This window comes from Musa acuminata, chromosome BXJ1-11 (assembly GCF_036884655.1).
Source record: "Musa acuminata AAA Group cultivar baxijiao chromosome BXJ1-11, Cavendish_Baxijiao_AAA, whole genome shotgun sequence".
Classification (NCBI taxonomy): domain Eukaryota; kingdom Viridiplantae; phylum Streptophyta; class Magnoliopsida; order Zingiberales; family Musaceae; genus Musa; species Musa acuminata.
The window spans coordinates 25,260,923-25,287,067 of NC_088337.1; the positions used below are offsets into that span (position 1 = coordinate 25,260,923).

A 26,145-nucleotide genomic window follows, 5' to 3' on the forward strand; every position below is an offset into this window, starting at 1 on the left:
TATATGTATACATATACATATGTATACATATACATATGTATATGTATACATATACATATACATATGTATACATATACATATACATATACATATGTATATGTATACATATACATATATGTATATATATATACATACATATACATATACATATGTATACATATACATATACATATACATATGTATATGTATACATATACATATATGTATATATATATACATACATATATATATATATATATACATACATATATATATATATATACATATATATATATATATGTATACATATATATATATATATATGTATACATATATATATATATATATATGTATACATATATATATATATATACATATATATATATATATATATACATATATATATATATATATACATATATATATATATATACATATATATATATATATATACATATATATATATATATATACATATATATATATATATATACATATATATATATATATACATATATATATATATATACATATATATATATATATATATATATATATATATATGTTTCAGATACACAAATTTGGCTATCTCAGTCATCCGCTACCGACTCCCACCGCCATCTGGGTCGAGGTCGAGCCCGGCGCCGATTTCGCTTCGAGATGGTCGTTCCCCCTTCTTCCTCCGTCGAGGATGGTCCACTTCCTCCTCCTCCGTGCCCCATCTGCCTCGAACCTATAGACCAAGAAGCCTACTTAGATCGTTGTTTCCGTAAGTCTTCTTTCCCCTCTTTTTTCTCCGCTCACCTTGGTCTCAGACTTCTATCATCTTCGCGAGTTAGATCTAAATGTCGACCGCGGTACCGATCAAGAACCGTTTTTGTTGGAAGTGTACCTTACGAACATTGCAACATCTTCGAGTAATCGGTTTTCCTCCTATCAAACGCTAGGGGAAATATCTTTCATAAAGGTTTATCTATCCGTCCTCGAACAAGTTAGAGATGCATCGCATCTCTAAATAGTTTACGGCCTCAAGTAAAAGATATTCAGTATTAGGATGTGCGAAGGCAAATCTAGGAAATCAAGATTATTGTGCCCAACAAGATTGTACCCATCGTTGAACTGACTCTTTGCCACTATCTGATTCCAATAGAATTGGAATTCCTTGTGAATAGAAGGTTTGTAAAAGCAAAGGTGTCGGGTAGCCTGGAGGTTGTCTTCATAAAGAGGAATTCAGAGTTGACCATGCAATAGTCTGCGTAGAGTGGCTCGAGAAACATGACCTTCTGATGAAAAATGATTTATGAAAGGCATGATATTCCATATAGACTAAGAAGGGTTGATAGGTGATTGTAAGCGGCTGCCATTTGACTGATGGAATAGGAGATTGAAATACAAAGCTAGTTTATACAACACTTCCTTGAGGGTAAATACAAATCTACAGCAAGGGCGATTTGAGTACAAGATTGATTCATGTAATAGTTCATCTAGATTTCTGTGGTAAAGACATTTTTGTTTATGGAAAATTGTCACTGAATTTATCTTGGTAAGTCGAACTTCCATGTTTGAAGATAAAGTTCCAAACAATTCATTTTATTAAATTTTTTATTTGAATAGTATTCTCCTGTGAGACCACACCCAAAGTCTTGGCCCCCATTTATGGGAACTTAATTTTCATTCCATATCACTTACCCATCATACTATTATCAATATGTCGACTGTGAGAGTCCTACTGCAATCTGGTAGACTTATTGGTCCAAGAAGCTGGATAGGATAGGCCTTAAGAATATGACTCAGAATACTTAAGCCTAATTCACTAGTACTCGGCCCATGTAATCATATATATGAGTTCGATCCATCATCATCTTCTGATGAGACTGTTCATGGTTTACGAATCCTATAATAATCATGTATATGATTCCCTACCTGTGGATATACATATGTATACCCAGGTTTCAATTCTTTATAGTAGGAAGTTTCACATAATGCATAATTGCAAATGACTATGTATAATCACAGTAATGTTATGTATAATGGGCTTCATTATTTATGTGTATTTTCCATCCTTAAACAGAAGACTAAATGTGAAACAATTTTGATCTAACGAACAAGAAATTGTACTTTTCATATATGAGGGGCTGTAAATAAAGCAGTCAAAGAAAGGACAATAATTAAGTACTCTTTTCTTTTACTATTACATCTTGGATTTTTTTTTTAAGATCACATCTTTTCACACATTCAGAGTCAAGTAGATGAACATCACTTTATTCATAATTTATAAATATTTATTATAATTTATTTATTCGTCAAATCATAAGTGAAAAAGTAAACATAGTGATGTTAATTTGATGAATCATCCAAGTGGCTCTATCTAGTAGTAGAGGAAGGTTCTCTCTCCACTGGAATTCGATTTAGTATTAGTGGGAGGCTGCTTTGAAAATAAAAAACAAAAAAAATTCAGCAACGTTGAGTAGGAACCCTAAAAGTTAACTGAAAATGAATGCATGATAAAAAATAAATCATTCCATTGGCATATATCAAATACCCGAAGGAGTACTTCCTCAACAGCGGATAGAGAGGTTTTATCCTACGGGCTACGAGATGAGTTTGTATTCTCCCAACAACGAATGGAGGCAAACTCATATCGCACTCTCAACAACGGATGGAGTGGTGTCCCTTACCTGCCAAAGTGGGGACACGTTCCTCCAGACAACAGATGGAGGAACCGTCCAATCATCACGTTTGACGGCCCGTTAATTCCCGGAGGGAATCACCCTACTTGCCCTCGGTAGGGAAATAACATAATCTCACACTGTTCATGTCTATATCGGGATGAAACAACACATTTAAAACATCTCTTTCAAATGTCAACAATATCAAATAATACAAATTAGCTCTCAATTGACTTGAACCCTAGTTCAATCGATCCCATTTAAACTTGATTTACTAGACCATAACTGAACTGATCTCTAATACTCATTTAACTAGTTTGGAACTATCCTAGACTAGTATAATTTGGACTAGATTAGGTTTAATTTAGGTTAAATTGACTTGAATAAGTCAAACCAATTCGGAATCACCCTGAATTGATCTAGACTAATCAAGTTTGGTTTAGTTCAATTAACGTTTGAGCTCAAATCTAACAATTACATAATATTAGACTAGGTTAGGTCGACTCATATACTGATCATGTGCACTCCACATAACTGTGCATGCACCATAGTAGGTTGGGCCAACCTTGGCCCATGGACTGGTCATATGCATCACACATGACTGCCCATGTTGGGCTGGGTTGGGTTAGCCTGCGGTCTAGGGCCTGACCCGCGAATTAGGTCGGGCCTACGGGTTGAGCCTAGTCTACTGACTGAGCCTAGCTAGTGGGCTGTGGCCTGACCTATGGGTTGGGCCTAGTTTGCAAGCTGTTTTAACCCTATGCCTATCCAATTTTATCAATATTGAATTATGACAGCATATATTCATTAACAATAATACATTAAAACGTAACAACAGATTAAAGAATAAGATTGAAAGATAAATTTCAATACAAGGAAATGACATTTTTAATTTAATACAAATTAGAAATCATATTTTCAATACATATGACATGAATAATTTCAACATGATCTAATCAAACAGTAAAATTCTAAATTTTAAAAAAGGATAAAAATTTTCAGATAATATATTATAATCTAACAATAAAAATTTTAATAATTAAAGGATTAAGAAATATTTTTTTTGAACTACTCATAGTATATTTTAATCTAGATAAGATTAAAAGGTAAATTGCAATACGAGGAAATAACATTCCTAATCCAAATATAAAAAATCAAATATCATGTATTTAATACATAAAATATGTATAATTTCAGTGTATTTAAACCTAAAGAAACCTTTAAAGAGGATTGAAGAATCCCTTAAAAACTTTAGATAATATATCTTAATCCAACCATAAGTATTATGACATTAAAAAATTAATAAATATTTTCAAATTATAAAAATTTTAATATTTAAGCAATCGAAATAAAAACTTTTATTTTTAAGAAAGGTAGGGAAACCTATATCTCGTCAGCAGGATGTAACTTTTCGTTCCTCCCGCTGTTGGGCCCGACTAGGTGAGGAACGAAGGAGAGATCTCTCCCCTTAAATAGGAGGAGGTGAGCCTCCATTAAAAGAAATTTATCTTAATTTTTATATTTATTTAATATGAATTATTTCTATTTAATATATTAATAAATGTGATATCATCCTATTTGGAATGCTTAATAGTCATTTCCTAATTCGTAATGACAAACAAGGAAACAAGATTAATATTTCCTAAATTACAATGGTAAGTAAGGAAATAAAAATTGATTCCTAAATTAAATATTTGATTTGATTACATTTACTTTCTAGACACTTTTTGTCTTTTTTTATTTTATATTTTTGCATCTATTTTTTCCAGATTGAAGGAAATTTCCACATGGATGCATTTATGTAACTTGATGAAAGTAAGATCTTGGTCCAGAGATGAGATAACTGTTATTGATTTTAGACCTAAAGTCTATGAGGGTTTTAGGTCCATGGTAATGTGTGCCAATGTTCATGTGAAAAATTAACAAACGGTGGGATAGGAGGAAATAAGGTAAGAGATGCAAACATTGGTTTGGGTTCTTCTCGTCTCACTTTCCTTTTTTTTCCCTCTTCATCTGTTATGAGTAGAGCAGATTTAACAAAACACTGACTATATTTATTTCTCTAATATATTTTTGTTAGTGTCCTGAGTAGTACACAAATGTAACAAACTGATATTTATACTACAAATGGTTCTTGTATTGATATAATTGTACCTAGTAATCCTGAAGTTTGTTACTCGCCAAGTACATGCCTACAGATCTATATGATCTTTAACCATTTAAAGATTGTGAAATTCCACAAGCAGCAAATGTTGCAAACTGTTTGATGGAAATTATCGTGAAGGTTGACTTCAAATTAGGTCAAGGTGATGGAGGACCTTTGGTCATGCTCAAGGAGACTTCCTCTTTAATTATCAACAGCTGTAGTTTGTTCAATAACTTAAAGACACTTTGAGTGGGATGGTCTCTTTTGTTTTACCAACAAATCGTAGATCCCAACTATTTAGTATTGTCTACATGAATGTTTTCTTTGTCATTGATCTCTGCTGAGGACAATATGAATAGCATTCTCACTTTTATAACACGCTATAGATCCCAACCATTTGGGTTTTGCAACATGGATCCTTTTTTACCCTTGTGCATCCATTAACATTATCACCTTCGTGGTATGACTAAACTAACAGGCTTTGTTCCACGAGAACTTTCTTTCTTTGTTAGCTTAGATAAATTTGACTCTAGGAAAATTAAGCATTTCTCCTAGAGTTACCTGTGTTTCAAGTGTTTGTGGCTTGTAATACTTGTTATGTTTCAATTTTTTGGATGTATTTGACTTATTAATAGTATGCAAATATCTATAAAAATATTCATAATGGGGAAAAAAAATTGAATGTCTTATAGTTAGCATTCTTGTAAGTAAACACTGTTTTAGAATGTCATAGAAGATATTCTCAATGATTTTCCTGCTATGATATTTTTAGAAGATCAACAGTTATGATGGATCATTGGTATGCATAATTCTTATTCTTCTATATGATGTGTCACTTTTCACTATTCACTTACAGATGCATTTTGCTATCGGTGTATTTCTCAGTGGATTAGATATGTTGATAGCAAACACGTACAATCTGTGACTTCAGTCAAATGCCCTCTTTGCAAGGTGAGCTTATACATCAAGACATTTAATTAATGAAGATTAAGATATTTGCCAGGGAAGAATTATATTATTTATATGATTCTTTAAAATTTAGGCAATGTAACATGAGATTACAGTAGAAAGATACAATGAATCTCCAATCTAACTTCATTGATCATAATTATAATAACAATGACCTAGACAACACATCTTAAATCATATATCCATCTTCGTTAAAGGGTATACATTAATAAGAACACTCTTTCTAAAATGTTTTTATTATTTTTTGATAAATATTTTCAGATGAAACTGAGTTTTTAATTATTATTTAAAGAATAAAAGACCTCAATGAAGCATATGGTGACAGCCTTTGGAAACAAAATAAGTTCCTGCTGTACTTACAGAAGTGCAACATATATTTTTGTTTGAGCATGACCAACAAGTAATTAATAGTACGTTAATGATATTATTCTTAAACTTGTTTCAGATATTTCATGTATGAGGTACTTTGTTTTGTTATACATCTTGCAGATTGAGAATTTTTCTATTGTTCATGACTTCAATGGTAAAAGCTTTCAGAGACACTATGTGAATCAAGATTTTGGAAAGAGGTTTGTGGGCTGATCATCTTTCTTTCTCTTCTTGATGGGTAAAAGACAAAAGATTCATGATTGATGTTGCTTGTTAGAATATCAGTCCATGAACTTTATAACAAGAATAATAGGAACAACTATTCATAGTTGTCGGTGGTCTTCTATGTGAGTCCTCCGTCACCATTGAGCTTAGCTCACAAGTGTTGTGTTTGTTAATTCTGCAGACATCTTTCAGATGCTCATGATTTTAGAATGAAGTTTTATGTCAGCCAAATAGGTACTTTGCGGGTTATTACTTCCAGTTTCTTTCATTATCTCTTATAATATGAACTGACAAATTTTAGCAGATCATGCAAATGATATGTTCAATGTGGAACAATATTGGAAGCGGCGTAAGTATTTCCAGAAAAATATTTGGATTCAAGATTGGCTAAAGAGGGAAGTTCAGACTCTTACTCAGGTATTTGATCATGACTGTCTATAATTTTTTTAATTTTGTTAATTAGGCATCTAAATTTGAATTTTGACTTGTAAATGTTTTTTTACCACCCAGGCATCTATATTTTATATTCAGAATGATATCCTTTTTTTAATTGGTTCAGAGCTTCTATTGATGAAATATTCTTGAACAATGAGGGCGTAGAAGACCAGTTGACACTCAAGGATGTCTATTCTGTTGGCTATGCAGAACTCATATCGACAACGAGAAATCTTCATGTTTCCTCTGGTCATGCAATTAATTTAAAAGGAGGAGATTAGGAAACATCTTATGACTCAATTCATTTTTCATCAAGGAGTACTTTTATGAAATAAAAATTTATTCATGTCATTTTTTTGGAAAGGGAAAAAAATATCATTTAAAATTCCCCCATTGGGCCATGGAATCACATCAGAGTTGCTAAGCAGATTCGTAACGTCTAGCAAATTACGATGAACTCAACATTGTGGAAGTCTTCCTGGCTCCATCACTAAGAGTCCAATTCTCAGCCATAATGGGTTATGCACCTTTCAAGGGTAATGACTCGCTGGCCCCTCAGATGAATCAACAGGATGGTCCCCATTATTAGTAAGGGTAATGACTCTACATTGAGTAGCCTAGTTAATGCCAATGAATATATTTGATGTTCCCATAAAAGCACCAAGACTATAAAAGCTGTAGCACTTGTTGATAAATATCAACATACCATGTTAGTCATTTTTTAAAATTTTTTTTTGTTAAATCAGGTGTGTCTTAACTTACAAATATGATTTAGATAAACCTTCTTTTGTTGTTTTTAATTAATGAAAACAATATATAGAACAAGAGAATGTTAAACTACAAGTCAGATGCCCTGCTCGAACCATGATTTTGACAATGTATACAAATATTGTCCCGGTCTAGTGATAGAGGACAGAGTTATAAGCTTCAAGAAAGGTTTGACATGAAAGAATCAAGCATTTTCTGGTACTCCTTGATACTTTAGAATGGAAGAATACAAGCATAATAAGTGATTCCTTAGCACAGAAGCATACAAGCATAGTCATTGATAGTCTAGCACAGAAGCACACTTGTAATCACATGCTTGATGATATACCTAGGCATGTCAGTATTAGTATAAGTTCATCTAACACACACTAGAAGTGTCTGATAGATGCTATGTTATGGTTGGCATTAGTTTATTTTACAATAATAGTTGTATTATATGTCTTACTCAGAAATATGAATATTCATCCATGTGAAGAAGGCTTAGAATAGTTTTGTTTACAAATATGCCACTATCAGATTTGACATCTGGTCATATTCTTAAAAGGTGACTATTAAGAACATTGCCGATGATGAAATTTTATGTCTCTTTTGAATGCCAGAAGTTCCATTCTAGTGCAATAAAGTTGTGTTCATTTGTAACTTTTGGAACATATGTTGCCTGTTGGTGTTGTGGAGACCTAAAGTGGCTTTGCCATAATGGTTCTCATAAATATTTCCCTAATTGTTCTGATGGATTTGTTAATTTAGTGAGTTAATCCTGACAGATAGTAGGTACTTATATACAAAGTTTTTAATTTCGAATGATACCGCTCGTACCGGGCGGTATGTATCGGTCCGCCGGCAAACTGGTACGCGGACCGCTCGCTATCGGGCGGTACCGTTGATTGGAGTTGTTTCTGCCTCATTACCACGCGAAATCGGTCAGTGACGGTCGATTTCGACCGTCGCCGCCCACCACGGTGTCACGCACTTAGTTGGTTTTGCCCAAGTTGTGTGGCACCCTTGCGAGTCCGTCCGCAAATGTCAGCCTTCCCGAAACCTCCTATCGTCCCTTAGGACCTACAAAAGAGAAAACGAGTTAGAGAAAGCATCTTACTTGGGATCCACAAGCAATCACTTTAGCAAACACTTCATAGTCAATGCAAATTACAAACATACTATACAAGCTCTAAACGTTCGCACAACAAAGGGTCCAAAATGGCCCACTATAGATCGAAATCCCCACAAGTGCTCACATGACACAACCTTTGTTTGCAAGCCTAGGACGTCCACCAAAACCAAAGAAAATGGGGCTGTTAAGCCTACTGCCAGCCCTTTACATGCTGTGTAAAGCATGAATAAAATCGAAAGACACGGACATACATGAGCATTACATCAAACACCCCATTTACAGTTTTATCCATGACATTCTCCCCCACTTATTTCTTTGATGTCCTCGTCGAAGCCTTTGCAGACACTGCATCTCCTCGCCTTTGCTGAGTCTTCAATCTTCTGCTCGAGTTGCAATGCGTCTCTTGGCTCCCAGCTGGACTCCGCCGCTATTGTTGACCAGTCAAACTTTGATCCACCATGTTGCTTCAGCTCGTCAAAGACTCTTGACTCTGGTGTGGGGTCGGTTGAGTTGTGTTGATCCCTGTTGTTTCCTACGGATCCCTAAGATGAAGGAAAAGACCATCTTTAGTATTTACTAGTCTCTCAAATGCTTCATGCTGCTTGAACTAGGTGGATGCTTATTGGAGTTTTAACGAGCATCGCCTCGCATACTTTAAAGTTTTTGGGTCATTCCTTCGTAAAATTTGCCCATCGATTTTTCTTTCACTTAGTCGTCACTTTCAGGTAGGTTCGCATCACTTCCGTTTTCAATTGACATTCTGTTGGGAAATGAAGCGGATAATCTACTCTCAGTAGTACTAATCACTAATGGTGAGGATTTGACAACTATTGTCTTCTATTCAATTTCTTCGAAGGGTCTTTGAACCTGTGCAGATCTCCTTTGCTGGATAGATAAGATAATTGGGGTACTTGGTTTCGTCCATTTTCTTAAGAGTTGAGAAGGCAAAGGCTACTTGACTTTGCCCGTCTCCTCGAGGGTTGTACTCCATGCATCGAGTTGGTTACTAGCCTTCGCTTGCTCTTTGCTTACACTTTTGAAGCACTCGAAGTGTTTGCACTCCTTACGGTGAGTTAGTTACTATGGTTCACCTTCTCAATGCCATCAAACTTTTGGAATGCAAGAAGTTGTTTTCACCCCAACTTAGAGTAAGTCTTTAGTAGTTTTGGTCGCCTTTGGGATTGCACTGTATTCTCCATCATCTTTGCCGCCTACTCCTCTGAGTTGCAAAGGTACAGCACTTCGTACTATTTACTTCGTTCCGCGGTCAACCCGAAGTCCTTCACTTTCAGTTATCTTGATGAGAAGCTCGTTGACACCGGTCTTACGAAATTTCTTGACCTCTGCCCTTCAGCCTTGTCTCGATACTTGGAGTTTGCCTCTGCATTCTCCACCTTCTCGGCCCCTTTTACGACCAAGCGCTTTCCCTCCATGAGAATAAGGGCGATGACTTCACGGAAGTCCCACCTCTGCGGTATTATGGCGGTGCCATGCCCATGACCCTACTATCCGTCGCCTCACATCTACATCCCTTTCTTCGCGATCGGTAGATATGCCTCTATGGCACTGTAGCACTCCTCCGAGTCCACCTCCATTCTAATTGATGCTTGGCTTTGGGTAGCTAAGGCCCTTTGGACTTGTCATCGCTTTCTCGCCCCTTTCGATCCCCTGCTTCAATACCTTTGTGTTCTTCGAGCAGTTCTTTTGGTCGATAGAAAGACAGACTACGACTCCTATGCATGGCCTCCGCTATCATGTTGCAGAGTTCGCACTGATTCTATTATCCTTAGCTTCCTTGATAGCAACGTTCACTTACTCGGTCTTGTCCTCTGACTTATCAGGCTCCCTTAAGCGAATATGAGCTCTAGAGTATTCCAACTCTTCAGCCGCTGCAATCATACCTCTGCATGATTAAGTCCCCCCTATGGGACTCATTGGTTTTTGGGTAGCTAAGTCCCTATGGGCTTGTCGTCGCTTCCTCGCCCCTTTCGACCCCCTGCTTTAACACCTCTGTGTTCTCCGAGCAGTTTTCCTTGGTCGATAGAAAGACAGATTACAACTCCTATGGATGGCCTCCACCATCACGTTGTAGAGTTCGCGCTGATTTTGTTCTCCTTAGCTTTCTTGGTAGCAATGTTCGTTTCCTCGCCCTTGTCCTCTGACTTACTGGGCTCCCTTAAGTGAATATGAGCTCTGGAGGAGTCAAACTCTCCAATTGCTCCGATCATACCTCTGCATGATCAAGTCCCCCCCCTTCCCCCCATGAGACTCATTGGTACTTGCATTCGGTATACTCGTTCGGTGGTCCACAACCCTTATATGCTGATGACCAAGGTTTTTATCCGATGCACCCACGAAAGACATGCCTCTGCGGTACTATGACATTTGCTCTTTGAATCCATAGCCTTTCTTATCGTCATGTTCGCCGAAGTGGAGCTCCCAATAGCTCCCGATCATACCTCCGTATGATCTAGTCCCTCGCGGAACTAGTTTCGTGTGTATCGCATTGCCACGAACTGTTCCACCACGATCCGCTGCACCATGTCGCCTCTTGGTGACATCTCCATTGCATTTTGATTATTGTTAGATGAACTCAAATTGCGATCCCTCCATGTATGGCCTCTGCTAACACATCATAGGGCCTCTTTCACCTTCGATTGTGTTCGCTCATTTGGCAATCGACTTTCGTCCACCCGCTCTTGGGTCACACCTAGACGAAGCACCGCTCAAGGACAGTCCATCCCCTAGAAGCTCCCAAAGTCCACTGACTTTGCTAAAAATGGTACACCATTGTCTGGATCCTAGGCCTCTACCCCCCACCAACACAATCTCCGTTGCGCATTGCTTCCTTCATGGCAACTTGAATGGCAGCATTGTGGTGTCTTTTCTTCGAGAGTACCCGCCTCTGTGTCCTCTTGTCCCATGCCAAGGCCTTCTGAACCCAACTTCGTCTCCGCAAGTTGAGTCTCCTTAGTTCCTCCATCAAATACGTCTTCGAGATAGGGTGCATGTGCCTCGAAGCTCCCTTCGTCTTTAGCACCATGCAGGATCAGTCAACTCCATCAGAATGAAGGACCTACGGAACAATATGATCCTGCTCTCGCCTCTACAAGAGTTCATGTCCTTAACCTCTGTCCAAGGAAATCTTTGTGCCTCCGCTCCATGTTCCATCTTCTATGTCGTTTTTCGTCATGCGGCTTGGGTACTTCACTAAGTTACACCAAAGTTGCTCTGCTCCTCGATTTGCATTGAGTTGATGGTGGCACTCGCGCCTGTCATTCCACGGGTCAGCCCTCCATTGAGTCCGATCTCCATATCAGCTTCAAGTGTGCCTTCATTTTGTGTTGCCTCGGGTCGCTCCCCCACTTGATCTCGCAATGCATCTATCAATGCATTACCTCATGTGAGATCATGCGATAACCCCTCACCACTCGCTCGGTCTGTTGAGCTTTGTGGGGTTGTTGTCTTGAGGTACTCCTTAACATGTGCGGTCCGTTGTACATGATTCCTACTCTGGAGAACTGAGACTTATCCCTCCGAGGTATCTGTCCCATTGGAGCAACTTCTCTCTTTACATCCTTCCCTCTAGAAGTTTCGGAGATCATCCCCTTGGACTATTTCGCCTTGCTGAACAAACTGTGCATTGTTCTGCCCTCGCAAATGCACTTGCTAGATTGGGACTCCTCGCAAATACAGCCCCTGCTGCACCCCTCAAGGCCTAGCAACATGCTGAATTCACTGCACACTTCAGCCTTATACGGGCGTATCCTTCTCATGCCGAAGAGAAAGTTTCAATGCTCCATGGCACCGAGTTTCGGTCATCTTGGGATGACCACGAATATTCTATCATTCTAAGCCCTCGCATGAGTATCGAATTCTTTGAGTTAGCGATTCCCCTCACTGCTGTGAGCTTTGTATAACTCTTTTGGTCGCTGAACAACCCATTTCACCTTGCATGGTCTCATCCTTTATTAAGCGTCTTACTTGCCTTGAGCACCATCAAGTATGGTTGCTAACGTCGAGCCGTAGCTCGAACTCAGCTATCCTAACCTTTGTACGCTACGTATTCTTCCCAGTTTGCTCATCTTCATGGTGCCTCTTGTGCGAATGGTTGGCCATTCCTCTGAATGCCAATCTCAGATGCTCGCTCCTCTAAGCGACTCATTTTCCCTACATCTCCATGCTCGTTTCTCCCAAATGCAGCCTCGCTAGGTCCCCCACGTTTGCATGCCAAGTGTTTCTATGAGTGCTCGTCCCGCTCTGATACCATATGTCACATACTTGGCTAGTTTTGCCTAAGTCGTGCGGCACCCTTGCGTGTCCGTCCGCAAAGGTCAACTTCCTCGAAACCTCCTAGGGTCCCATAGGACCTACAAAAGAGAAAACAAGTTTGAGAAAACATTTCACTTTGGATCCACAAGCAATCACTTCAGCAAACACTTCATAACCAATGCAAATTACAAACAAACTATACAAGCTCTGAATGGTCTCACAATAAAGGGTCCAAATTGGTTCACTACAAATCGAAATCCCCAAAAGTGCCCACATGGCACAACCTTTGTTTGCAAGCCTAGGACGGTCACCAAAACAAAAAAAAATGGAACTGATAAGCCTACTGCCAGCCCTTTACATACCGTGTAAAGTATGAACAAAATCGAAAGACCCGGACATACATGAGCATTACATCAAACACCCCATTTACAGTTTTGTCCGTGACAATGGGGCGACATTAACTGAGGGAGAAGGAAAAAGCGTTATAATACCTAGAGATCCGACGCCACACTCCCTTGATGATCCCGATCCGTCGCTGCCCTCCCTCGTCGAACGTTGTAGATGAGATGTTGCCTCCTCATTTGAGGCGACGAGGCCTCGGCGTCGTCGGCGACTTCTCCTCATCTGCGGGGGGAGAAGAAGCCTCAGCGACGTCTCTAAGGCTTCGCAGGGAGAAGAAAACAAGGTTTCTTCTCCCCATGCTATCATGGACTTAGTTGGAACTGCCTAAGTTGTAAGGCACCCTTGCGGCAATTGTCACACACTTAGCTGGAATTGCCTAAGTTGTGAAGCACCCTTGCGCCAACTTCTCAAACTTTGCTGGGATTGCCTAAGCCATGAGGCGCCCTTGCGATATATGCGTACGCAAAGGGGCAACCTAGTTGCAACCTCGTGCAGGTCCCGAATGACCTATAAAACAGCAAGTTGATTAGTTCGAAAATGAGCGGCGGACAAGTCCTGACGTTTCGCGAAGAGGGAAGCTTTACAAGTAATTCAGTGAGCACTTTGAGTGCAAGAGAAAAAAAGAGAGGAAGGAGAAAACAAGGACTTTAAAAGGTTGAACGAACAGTTGTAAGTCCGCAAACAGCTGCTTATCGAGTGTCGGGCACGAAGGCAAGTTCTCAACAAGTTAACGTGCGAACTTGTGTAAGAGTGTTTAATGCCCGACACTATCTTGAAGCCCCATCCCCCTTGGTGACACCCGGGGGTTCCAGGGTGTTAATATGGTTGATGTTTCACGTGCAGTTGCGACCTGCAGAAAATAGACCGTGGCACATGAAAATGGAGCCATTTTGGGGTAGTTTTGCTTTGCGCGGCGAGCGGTCGCACTATAGCGCTGCAACCTGTTCGAGCTTATATTTTTATAAGCAAAACACACAAAACCAAGGCAAAACCTGTTGCCAAGCATCTGTACAAGTATGTAAATGCGACGAATGGTTCGTTGAACGAAGTTGTTGTGGGTGTGCGACGACCGTTCGTGACATTCTTCCCCACTTAAATTGTCGACGCCCTCGTCAATGCTTGTTGGTAGGCTTTGATGGCTGCTTCTTCATGTCCTAGGGTGTCTTCAAGCTCCTAATTGGCTTCAGTTCGAGGAAGCTTTCACTACTTCTCTAAGTATTCGGTTTGCTCAGCTCCGGTGGGTAGCTTTGTTTGGTGATCCGCTAAAATGGTTTCAACTCGCTTCTCGTAGGAGGCTCTGGTGGGGGGGTAGCCGAGTTGGAACACTTCGAGAAGCAACTTACGGATCTGAGTGGTAGGCTTTCAAGTTGCTGTCGTGAAAAACATTATGAATTTAGAGCCACGTTGTTAGCTACAACTTGTAGGAGACGTTGCCCACTCCACTGATAATTGGGAAGGGTCCTTTATACTTGCGGACCAATCCTTTGTTCACTTTATGCCTAAAGAACTGGAGTGACGCTGGTTGGAGCTTCACCAACACCAAATCACCAACTTTGAACTCCTACGGTTGCCTTTCCAAGTATGCCCACTTCTTCATCTTTTTGACCGCCTTCTCCAAATAAGCCCGCACAATATCTGCATTTTGGTGCTATTCTTTTGCAGTGATATGCCAACGGACTACTCCCAGTATAACCAATAGCCAAGGTGTGAGGAGTCGACGATTGTTGTCCTGTAATGATCTCGAAGGGGCTTTTGTTGGATGCAGAGCTCCGCTGCAAGTTATAGGAGAATTGAGCTATGTCCAACAACTTCACCTAATCTCGTTGGTTGGCACTCACGTAGTGCCAAAGATATTGCTCAAAGAGCGAGTTTATCCTTTTAGTTTGGTCATCTGTCTAGGGGTGGAGGCTTGTGGAGAAGTATAACTTAGACCCCAACAATTTGAATAGCTCGGTCTAGAATCGTCATAGGAATCGAGTTTCTCGATCACTGATGATATTTTGCAGGACTTCCCAATACTTCACCACATTCTTTATCATAAGCTTGGTCACCTCCTCTGTTGAACAGTGTAGGGGTGCCGTAATGAATGTTGCACTTTGAAAATTGATCGACCACCACGAGTATTGATCCGAGTCCCCCTATTGCTGACAAGCTTGATATGAAGTTCAAGGAAATACTCTCCCATGACCTTTTTGGTACGAGCAACGACTCCAAAAGTCCGACCGGCTTCCGTTGCTTCGCCTTATCTTGTTGGCAAGTAAGGTACGTTCGAACATATTCCTCCATATCAGTTCCTATCTTCGACCAATAGAAGGCTCTCTCCATGAGAGCCAATGTTCGATGAATGCCCGGATGTCCAGCCCAAAGGGAATCGTGACACTCTCTCAAGAGTTTACGCCTCAAATTGTCCACTCGAGGAACATAAACCCTATTCCCTTTTGTGTAGACGAGTCCCTCCTTGACCCAAAATCGTCGTGCCTTGCCTTCTTTGATTAGTTGCATTAGGGTTATTGCCTAGGGATTATTGTACAGTCCATCCCTGCTCCATATCAGTTCCTATCTTCGACCAATAGAAGGCTCTCTCCACGAGAGCCAATGTTCGATGAATGCCCAGATGTCCAGCGTAAAGGGAATTGTGACACTCTCTCAAGAGTTCACGCCTCAAATTGTCCACTCGAGGAACATAAACCCTATTCCCTTTTGTGTAGACGAGTCCCTCCTGGACCCAAAATCGTCGTGCCTTGCTTTCTTTGATTAGTTGCATTAGGGTTATTGCCTAGGGATCATTGTACAGTCCATCCCTACTCCATATCAGTTCTTATCTTCGACCGATAGAAGGATCTCTCTACGAGAGTCAATGTTCGATGAATGCCCGGATGTCCAGCCTAAAGGGAATCGTGACACTCTCTCAAGAGTTCATGCTTCAAATTGTCTACTCGAGGAACATAAACCCTATTCCCTTTTGTGTAGACGAGTCCCTCCTGGACCTAAAATCGTCGTGCCTTGCCTTCTTTGATTAGTTGCATTAGAGTTATTGCCTAGGGATCATTGTACAGTCCATCCCTGATCCTGGAAAGGAAGTTGGAGTGCAACTGACTTGCTTGGCCTTCGCCCTCCAATTGCATAGCATTCACTCGCTCCACCTTCCTGCTCAATACATCGGCCATGGCAGTTGCTCTTTTGGGCTTGTACTCTATTATCATATCAAACTCAGCTAGGAAGTCCTACCATCGCACTTGCGTTGGGGAGAGTTTCTTTTGAGTTTGGAAGTAACTCAAAGTGATATTGTTTGTCCTCAGCATAAATCACGATCCGAGAAGATATTGCCGCCAAACTCGTAGACAGTAGACCACCGTTGTTATCTCCTTCTCGTGCATCGGATACCGCTGCTTAGTCTCGTTGAGCTTGCGGCTCTCGTAGGCCACCGAGTGACCCTCCTACATGAGTACTCCTCCAATAGCGAAGTCTGAAGCATTTGTATGGACTTCGAAGGGCTCCCTTTACTCCGACAATTTGAGCATTGGTTCTGTAGGGAAATCTAGGGGCGACATCACATGTGCAGCGGAAGAACAGAAAACAAAATCCCCAAATTCCCAAAGATGTGTTCGTCGTCGTGCGAAGATTGGTGCGTAAAATCCGCAAAACTGAAAACCAAGCGTGAGATAGTTGTATTACCTAGGGAGATCGTATATCTCTGAATCCCTGTTGATCTGTAGGAGAGGATGAAGGAGGTCAAGCATCCTCTCTAGTGGTGATCCATGCAGTAGGGCTGCGACGACGCCCCTCAAATCTCCAGACTTGTTATCTAAGGAGGAGAAGAAGAGAGGAGAATAGGAGGTGGCAACCAAGAAAACCTTTGGCCTATAGGTGTTTGGTTTCCTCCTATTTATAGAGGCCCCCTATCAACTTAACCCTAATGGATCATGCCCTATTGGGTATTGGATCTCCATCCAACTACCCAAGCCTCTTAGATTAGTAGATCTCTATCCAATAATCTCTTATTGGCTCTTATTGGATCTCATCCATAGGATCCAATAATTCAAGGGTTTATTGGATATTTAATAAGATAGGGGGTCCGGCGAATATCTCATATTCGAACCTTTACTCGTCGGAATGTCTACCATATGTGTGTGACCCTCTAGGTCTAATATCGAGCTGAGCGTGAGTTATACCTATCAAAACTCTTTCTAGCTTAGTGACTCATCGACTGCTGACGTACTAGGCCACTACGCCGTAGTCCCCAGACGATACAGGGGAATCCAATCCTTTGGACCTATTTGTCCTTAGTTACCGTGTATCTATAGTCCTTTATACATCTAATACCTTAGATATCATATACTGGGCATGGTATTGTCGGGCCCATACAGTTTTTACTCGAATCTCGCTCTAATCGGATTCTCCTGGAGAACTCTTTCTCTCTCAATCCGAATAACCCTGGCCAGGGATTTGTTTGAGCAAGAACACATGAAATATTTTTTTCATGACATCGAGAGCGGATGATCCTCTATCGACACTCAATAGCCCTCGTAAGGTTGACTACCACTCCCGATGATCGGTTGTGCTAGATCTGGAACCTCCAGACCTATAAGTCCGGTATCAAAGAGTGGAGTATTAAACTATTAATAGAGGACATCCTTGGTGTCTCAAATCTAAGGACCAAATACACCATTGGGACGACGGAATCGCTGTATGACAATATGGCATCATCAACCATCCAGCATTCCGTGAGCGGATCAATTAGTTAACTTAATTCTCCAATGAGCACCTACATTGTATCCCTAGTGTCCCTACATGAGCAGCTATGAGATCAGCTGCATCCATCATATGGACGGGTATACAGCACACCAGTCTGTCCGGTTATCTCGATGTCCCTCTCGAGTAACCTATGACCGAGATTATTTAGGATGAGCGGGATGGGATACTTGTTCTTCACCGTCACTTTGTTGAGGGCTCGATAGTCGACGCATAGTCGGAGGCTCCCATCTTGTTTCTTTTAGAAGAGGACTGGAGCTTCGAATGATGCTTTGGAACTACGGATGAGACCGCCACTTAGCAGTTTGTCTAACTGCTTTCTAAGCTCTCTGCCAATTCTGGAGAGGACATGTGATATGGTGGTCTCGCTAGAGGCTTTACTCCCGGCTCCAGCTTAATATGATGATCCACGCTTCTGCGTGGCTGCAGAGTTTTCGGCAACTCGGGTGGCATAAGGTTTATGAACTCCTTCAGAACGTTCGCCACCACAACAGGTTCATGAATGGCCTCCCCATCGAGACATAGGGAGTTTAGGAATGACATTAGCACCAACTTCGTCGCTTGTATGAACTTCATTTCGAGAATCACTTGGAAGTCGTCTGGTGGCACCGCCATCATGCTTGTGCTCCCGCTCCACATTCCGATCTTGATGGGACTCCCTTTGCCAGCCTGAAGATTCGCTTGGCCTTTGAGTTCACCACCTTCTTCCGACTTTGGTTCTTCTTCAAGATTAGCCCAAGTCGCTTTGCTTCTCGGTCGATAATAAAGTTGTGGGTAGCGCCCGTGTCCACCATTGCACGGGTTGTCTGGCCATTGAGCTTGATATCCACGTATATCAGCTCGTTGCTCCTTGCTTTCTGTGGCTTTGCCTTCATGTTCTCCCCTACTTGACCTCACAAGACATTCAACAAACGCATTGCTCTCATCCGGGGTCCTTGCGACTCCTCATCGTCATTGTTGGATTCTGAATTACTTGAACTAAGAGCGACGACCTTGCCCTTCTCCGATTAGGGGGGGTGGATTGAACCTGTTAAGGTGTTAAGTGTTTGTTTCTATGGACAATCTCTCACCATGTGTTATCCTTTGCATAAGAAGCATCCGTAAGATTTTGGGGCCTTGATTTTTGAGTTTGACCCTTTGTGGGAACTCTTCTTCCTTTGTTCGCCCTCGGACTCCCTCCCTCGAGAATATTTCGGTGAGCAATTTTCTGAAGGTTGTTTCTTTTTCCCCAAGTCCTCCGAGGAAACAAAGTCATTGAGCCTTTCCACGGCCGTAATCGTCCCGATCACATCGGTGACATTCCTTGCAATTCCTATTGTGCCCACGATTTCAGGCCATCGAGGAAGCTGAATAGCTTATCCTTTTCGGACATGCCCTGTATGTCCAGCATCAGTGCGGAAAATTGCTTCACGTAGTCCCGAATGGAAGTGCTTTGGCGGAGTTGTTTCAGCTTTCTCCTTGCAACGAACTATGTATTCTTGGGTAGGAATTGAGTTCTCATCTCCCACTTTAAGTCCTCTTATGTGTCAACTCGACACCGACCTTGTTGGATCTCCTCCCAACGGGTTTGCCACCAAAGTTTTGCAACCTCATTCAGATACATGGTTGTTGTCGAAACTTTGGCATCTTTAGAATCGGGCCTTGTAGCCCGAAAATACTGCTCCATGTCAAACAAGAAATTCTCTAGCTCCTTTGCGTCCTTGGCATCCCGTAGCAATGAGGCTCAGGTGCCTTAAGTTTTGTGGCGGCGCAACATTGGTGTTGCTCCCCCCTGCATTTAGTGCCCTTGTGAGCAATGTCACTCTGGAAGTGAGTTCTGCCACGACTTCGTGTAGATTTTGCACGGAGTCTTTGGTGTCTTCTATCAGTCAATCGACTAGGGACTCAACCTTGTCGATTTAAGATTCAGCTTCTTCTTTCAAGCTCTCTACCCCAAGAAGTCTTCATTGGCCTTGGTAGAATTCCTCCAAACTCGCTTCGGGAACATCTAGGCGGGTTTCCGCTATTGTGAGTCTCTCCTTATAGCTCTTTTTCCCAGTTGGCGCTCCAGATTGCGCCTTCTCCGCTCGCGTAGAGTAGCCAACTTCTCGCTCGTCATGTTCGCTGTCGTGCTCCTCCTGAGCAGTTCCAATAGCATGAGAGTGAGTCTGCACTTGCAGCCCACCTATGGCTGCTTGGGGCAATGGTCCGACTTGCCCCGTCTTGTTCGCTACAATGCTTTGCTATGGCGAGATTGTGAAGTTTCTTTGTTGCTTGCTCGAATTGCTTGCCCGCTCTAATACCACAATGTCACGGATTTAGCTGGAATTGTCAAAGTCGTGAGGTGCCCTTACGACAATTGTCATGCACTTAGTTGGAGTTGCCTAAGTCACGAAGTACCCTTGCGCCAACTTCTCATACTTAGCTGGGATTGCCTAAGCCATGAGGTGCCCTTGCGATATATGCGTCCGTAAAGGGCCAACTTAGTTGCAACCTCGTGCAGGTCCCAAAGGACCTATAAAATAGCAAGTTGATTAGTTTGAAAACGAGTTGCGGACAAGTCCCGACGTCTTGCAAAGAGAGAAGCTTTATAAGCAATTCAGCATGCATCTTTAGTGCAAGAGAGAAAAAAGAGGAAGGAGAAAACAAGGACCTTAGAAGGTTGAACGAACAGTTGCAAGTCCGTAAACAATTGCTCACCGGTGTCGGGCGCGAAGGCAAGTTCCCGACAAATTAACATGCGTACTTGTAAAGAGTGTTCAATGCCCGATACTATCCCGAAGCCCCATCCCCCCTGGTGTCACCCTGGGGGTTCCAGGGTACTGAGATGGCTGATGTTTTGTGTGCAGTTACGGTCTACAGAAAGTAAGCCATGACATGTGAAAACGGAGCCATTTTGGGATAGTTTTGCTCGGTGTGGTGAGCGATCGCATTGCAGCGCTACAACCTATTCGAGCTTATATTTTTACAAGCAAAACACATAAAATCAAGGTAAAACATGTTGCCAAACATCTGTATAAGTATGCAAAAGCGACGACCGGTTCGTTGAACGAAGTTGTTGCAGATGTGCGATGATCGTTCGTGACAACGCGAGGAGAAGAAACGAGGTGACGTTGCCTCGACGACGTCTCCCTTTTTTTTATTTTTAACTTTATTATATATATATATATATATATCATTTAACAGGTTGAATGTATGGCTTTAAACAATGGGAACAGGTAAGTGGGAAATTTTCTATTTGTATTTGCAACTTTTTAACATATGTACAAGTTTGTGAATGGCTAAATACAAGCAATTTGGTTTTATTTTGTATCTGTTTCGTGATGCATCCCCTCACAGTTCTGCTCAACGATTGACAAACGTGCATGTGTTCCTAGTTGGACATATGCTTGTTAGGCTCAAATTATCAAATTATAGTAGCCTAGCAAAGAATCTCACAAGTGGTTAAAATAAACTGCAACTTTGGATATTGGAACTTGGAAGTGAGGTTAAGATCATGAAAAGGCCATGTAAGGCTCCAATTTTTTTGATGCTTATGAGAATTTGTGATTGTTTAAAATTAGAAGTTTATAGTCCACGTTATGTGCATGTATCCCTTTGGTTAAAAGAATAAACAAGAGTAGCTTACTTAGAAAGATATTATCAAGTGAAAATGGAAGAAAAAGGAGTTGAGATGGGGGATTAGGTAGATGTTGATGATTAGATTCACTTTAAGTAGAAGAAGGGGGATATAGGATACATCTGGGGTTGAAAAGTTTAATGTCTATTCTTTTATATAAAATGCTACAATTTAAGATGCTACTCTATATCCGCTGGGCCTAAATTTTAGTTGACAGAGGATAGTACTATAATATTTCAAGTTATCATAGTGCATCACTATTGTGGTTATAGTTTCTTGAATGCCAATGTTAGTGCTCCAAAACTTGCCACCATACTCATGACATGTATTTAACATTTGGGGTGTGAAAAGTTTTTGTCTATTCTTTTATAGAAAATGCTACAATTTAAGATGCTACTCTCTATATACACGGCCTAAATTTTAGTTGACAGAGGATAAGACTTTAATATCTCAAGTTATCCTAGTGTATCACAGGTGACATGTGAACCATGCAAACATGCATGCCATGGATAAAGAAGGCAGTCGTTTGATCTTTTTGTCTCTGATATTTAATTTTGATCCCTGTAAGAATACATTTGAAGGAAACAGACATGTAAAAATCCTGGATATGTTTGTTTCAGTTTCATATTTGGTGTTTGTGTCAAATGAATACAAATGGATTCTATATTATCCCAGTATGAGAATGAAATAAGTTTGTCTTCTTTCTTAAAATTTCATTTAAGGCCTTTTATGTTAATTCTTACTTGATTAGTTTGTTCAATTTATCAGGCTAATAAAATTTTATATAGGACAAAGATGTTGACATTATCGTGCATCACATTAATGGTGTTGCTGAGACTTTCTTTAGAAGGTAAAGTACCAAACTTCCTCGTGACTGAAAATTGTATTGATTAATGTTAAAGAAATAGCCTCTCTAGTCATAGGTAGCCACATGCATTGATTCACCTAATTTTACTTGAAGTGATTTGTACTGTTTTGTTTTCTTATTATTGCAAATTATTGTTAAATAACATAGAAATTCTGATTTTCTAAATTCTTGTTATGGGGCCTTTTAGCCCTTGACCCATTTTTCTTCTGTTGGCATCCCCAAATCTGGCTCTTCTAATGGATCTTGCATAGACCTTGAAGCCCATTTCTTGCTCATCTTGGTTAGATCAAGTAAAATTTGGCTAATCAATGCCCATTTGTGCCTTTTACGTACATGCTCAACTACATCATTCACCTTTCGTTGAGCAATCGAACATTGCTTTTCTTTTTCTTTCATGAAAATTGTCACTTGATCGTGGATGGTTTGTAGGGAGGCAAAGATTTGGTATAGTAGATGCAAAGTTAAATATCTAATGTTTGTGTGTTTAGTTTTTCTATGCTACGAAGATAAAATAAACATTGAAATTAGCATTTCTTTTGTTATCAAATTATGAAATTAGATTCCTTCTATTTTTGTCATGTTATGTTGAAGGTCTGCAAACATACTAATCATGATCAGAAATTACTGTTGCAGACAACAAAGGGAGGATAACAAGGCCATGGCTGAGCAAAAACGTACCGAGTTCAGGACTTTGCTATCTGAAGCTGCACGACCATTTCTTGCTGGATACACCAAGAGCTTCATCGACGAGCTAGAGTTGTTCCTTGTTTCAGGTTTAAACATGGAAGCATATGATAGATTGTGCGTGCAGCGAATGGGTGAGCTTTCATCTGGTGAAGCAAGTGCAGATGACAGGGAAACGTATGATCAGACTCTTCAGGGTCCTTTCTTGCAACTTTTCAACGAGGAATTAGGAGAATCTGAATAATGTCATTATGATTAACGATGATTAATACAGTTTACCATGTTTAAAATCGAAAAACCAGTGTTTCATAACGGCAAAAACTCCTCATGTATATCTGTCCAGCTCTCCCAGGAATAGCAGCAGTTGCAAATATAGCCATTTATCATTTGGTAGGCTTGCTGACAGTGGAGACAACTATAATGTGAATCTTGTGATACAAATTATATTGTCAAATGGCTGTTGATTTATAAAATTCTTTTAGTTACTTGGAAGGGAGATGGTTTATGTGGCAAACAGCTTGACAAATCTGTTCTTGTTGAGTAAATCATTCTTGTGTGGATTGTAGTCAGTTGAATGCAGGTCATGGTTTCAAATTTGGGTTGTAGTCAACTGGAATGGCATTATTACTATTTGGGTTCATAAAAACTGAGATCTGATGGGGTAGATGAAATCGAAAAGGTGTCATCTTACCATTGTGTGTATTAATCATTTTTGATAGATTGTTTTTTTAATAGAGATATTAAAGTTAAGCTCTTATATTGACAATCTGTATTTATCGGAACCTTATCGACGTATGAAAAGTTCAGCTCCTATTGGATTCGGGTTGACACTAGCGAATCGAATTCCGCCGACGTCCCCATCGTGCAGCGCGCCGTTGTATCAAATGCCACCATCCACGAGAAATCGAGACGAACGGTTTTGATCGGACACGGTTCCATCCTGCGGTTTACGTTTGCCAGACGACTCCTATATACATATGATACCCGTCCGCTTAGGGCGATTCCTCTTCGCTATCGCTCGCCGCCGGGGCTGCTCACTTCCGCCTCTCTTGTGGCCACCGTTTCCGTAGGGTTTTCAAGGTCTCCCTACGCTTTCAGCAGGATGGTAAGTCCCTAATGTCTGTGCGGATTTCGGTATTTTATCTCGTCTGATGCTAATTCGTTCCCGATTCTTTAGATCTTCTACTTTCTTTGTTCTTTATGTTGCTTTTGTGTGTCTGTGTTTGTGCCAACAAAAGGTGCTTCCGAACGACATCGATCTGTTGAACCCGCCGGCTGAGCTCGAGAAAAAGAGGCACAAGCTTAAGCGTCTCGTGCAGTCGCCCAATTCCTTCTTCATGGTGATTATCTACTGTAACATTGTGTTTATTGCCTTTGATTGTTTCAACCCTGTAACGATGTCCGTCTTGGTGTTGGTTTTCCTTTTTTGTCTTTAGGATGTGAAGTGCCAAGGCTGCTTCAACATGTAAGGCTTCTTTTCCATCCTGTAATTTTCATTCATTCTAATTCGAAGATACAAATTTTATTCGTGTTCTTTGCGATTCTTGATTGCCGTCGCGATGGTGTTCTGCAGCACTACGGTGTTCAGCCACTCGCAGACCGTGGTGGTCTGCGGAAACTGCCAGACGGTTCTCTGTCAGCCGACCGGAGGCCGTGCGAGGCTCACCGAGGGATGCTCGTTCAGGCGCAAGGGAGATTGATTTGGTATTGTGGTTCTTCATTCACACCGCTCTTCTATTGATCATCCGTAAGGGACACGAGTCTTATGAATTCAGATGCTACTGCGTCTGTATTCTATTTAGTTTTGGGACACGATTGAGTATGTTGCATTTTGTTATTGGTGATACTTTCAGTTAGACATTTGCTAATCCGCATTTAAATTCAATTTCATCTTTTGCACTTGGTTCTAATTCCATCATGAGTATTAGTCTTAGATATTGGTAACAGTAATTTCTGGAGTTTTGTAACATGATTGAGTATGTTGCATTTTGTTATTGTTGATCCTTTCATGCTGACATCTTCTGATCCACATTTTAATTCAGTTTCATCTTTTGCACTTGGTTCTAATTCCATTATGAGGATTAGTATTAGATATCAGTTACAGTAATTTCTGGAGTTTGGGGACATGATCGAGTATGTTGTCTTTTGTTGTTGGTGGTCCTTTCAATTTGACATCTTCTGATCGACATTTTAATTCGGTTTCATTTTTTGCACTTGGTTCTAATTCCATTATGAGGATTAGTCTTAGATATCAGTTACAGTAATTTCTGGAGTTTGGGGACATGATCCAGTATGTTGTGTTTTGTTGTTGGTGGTCCTTTCAATTTGACATTTGCTAATCCGCATTTTAATTCAGTTTCATCTTTTGCACTTGGTTCTAATTCCATTATGAGGATTAGTCTTAGATATCGGTTACAGTAATTTCTGGGGTTTGGGGACATGATCGAGTACGTTGTGTTTTGTTGTTGGTGGTCCTTTCAAGCTGACATTTGCTAATCTGCATTTAAATTCGGTTTCATCTTTTGCACTTGGTTCTAATTCCAGTACGAGGATTAGTATTAGATATGGGTAGCAGCAGTTTCTGAAGTTTTAGGACATGATTGAGTATGTTGCGTTTTGATATTGGTGATCCTTTCAAGTTGACATTTGCTAATCTGCATTTAAATTCAGTTGGATCTTTTGCATTTGGTTCTAATTCCATTATGAGGATCGGTATCAGATATTGATTAGAGTAATTTCTGGAGTTTGGGGACATGATTGAGAATGTTGTGTTTTGTTATTGGTGGTCCTTTCAATTTGGCATTTGCTAATCCACATTTAAATTCGGTTTCATCTTTTGTGCTTGGTTCTAATTCCATTATGAGGATTAGTCTTAGATATCGGTTACATTAATTTCTG

At 40.5% G+C, this 26,145-nt stretch overlaps 2 protein-coding genes across 3 annotated transcripts; both read left to right on the forward strand.

The window, feature by feature from the left end:
* The first annotated feature begins 559 nt into the window (after positions 1–559).
* LOC135597356 (uncharacterized) lies at positions 560–23,739 on the forward strand. Of its 2 annotated transcripts, none has more exons than XM_065090190.1 (7): positions 560–748; positions 5,651–5,745; positions 6,253–6,332; positions 6,539–6,591; positions 6,662–6,774; positions 22,484–22,545; positions 23,197–23,739. In XM_065090190.1, the coding sequence occupies exons 1-7, from the start codon at positions 640–642 to the stop codon at positions 23,489–23,491; spliced, it is 807 nt and encodes a 268-aa protein (XP_064946262.1). In that variant the 5' UTR covers positions 560–639; the 3' UTR covers positions 23,492–23,739. The 2 variants fall into 2 exon arrangements, with proteins under 2 accessions (XP_064946262.1, XP_064946263.1); XM_065090191.1 differs by having other exon boundaries at positions 22,464–22,545; positions 23,197–23,545.
* A 379-nt stretch (positions 23,740–24,118) lies between these two features.
* On the forward strand, positions 24,119–25,157 carry LOC135597357 (small ribosomal subunit protein eS27y-like). The gene is made up of 4 exons (XM_065090192.1): positions 24,119–24,352; positions 24,486–24,587; positions 24,684–24,712; positions 24,821–25,157. The coding sequence occupies exons 1-4, from the start codon at positions 24,350–24,352 to the stop codon at positions 24,945–24,947; spliced, it is 261 nt and encodes an 86-aa protein (XP_064946264.1). The 5' UTR covers positions 24,119–24,349; the 3' UTR covers positions 24,948–25,157.
* The last annotated feature ends 988 nt before the right edge of the window (positions 25,158–26,145 follow it).

What these genes read in the sequence shown, in the direction of transcription:
- LOC135597356 (XM_065090190.1), top strand. Translation starts at nt 640, where the DNA reads ATGGTCGTTCCCCCTTCTTCCTCCGTCGAGGATGGTCCACTTCCTCCT. An exon ending in GTTTTATGTCAGCCAAATAG is followed by an intron (nt 6,592 to 6,661) that starts GTACTTTGCGGG and finishes AAATTTTAGCAG; the next exon opens with ATCATGCAAATGATATGTTC. An exon ending in GCTGAGACTTTCTTTAGAAG is followed by an intron (nt 22,546 to 23,196) that starts GTAAAGTACCAA and finishes TTACTGTTGCAG; the next exon opens with ACAACAAAGGGAGGATAACA.
- LOC135597357 (XM_065090192.1), top strand. An exon ending in CGCCCAATTCCTTCTTCATG is followed by an intron (nt 24,588 to 24,683) that starts GTGATTATCTAC and finishes TTTTGTCTTTAG; the next exon opens with GATGTGAAGTGCCAAGGCTG. An exon ending in TGCCAAGGCTGCTTCAACAT is followed by an intron (nt 24,713 to 24,820) that starts GTAAGGCTTCTT and finishes GGTGTTCTGCAG; the next exon opens with CACTACGGTGTTCAGCCACT.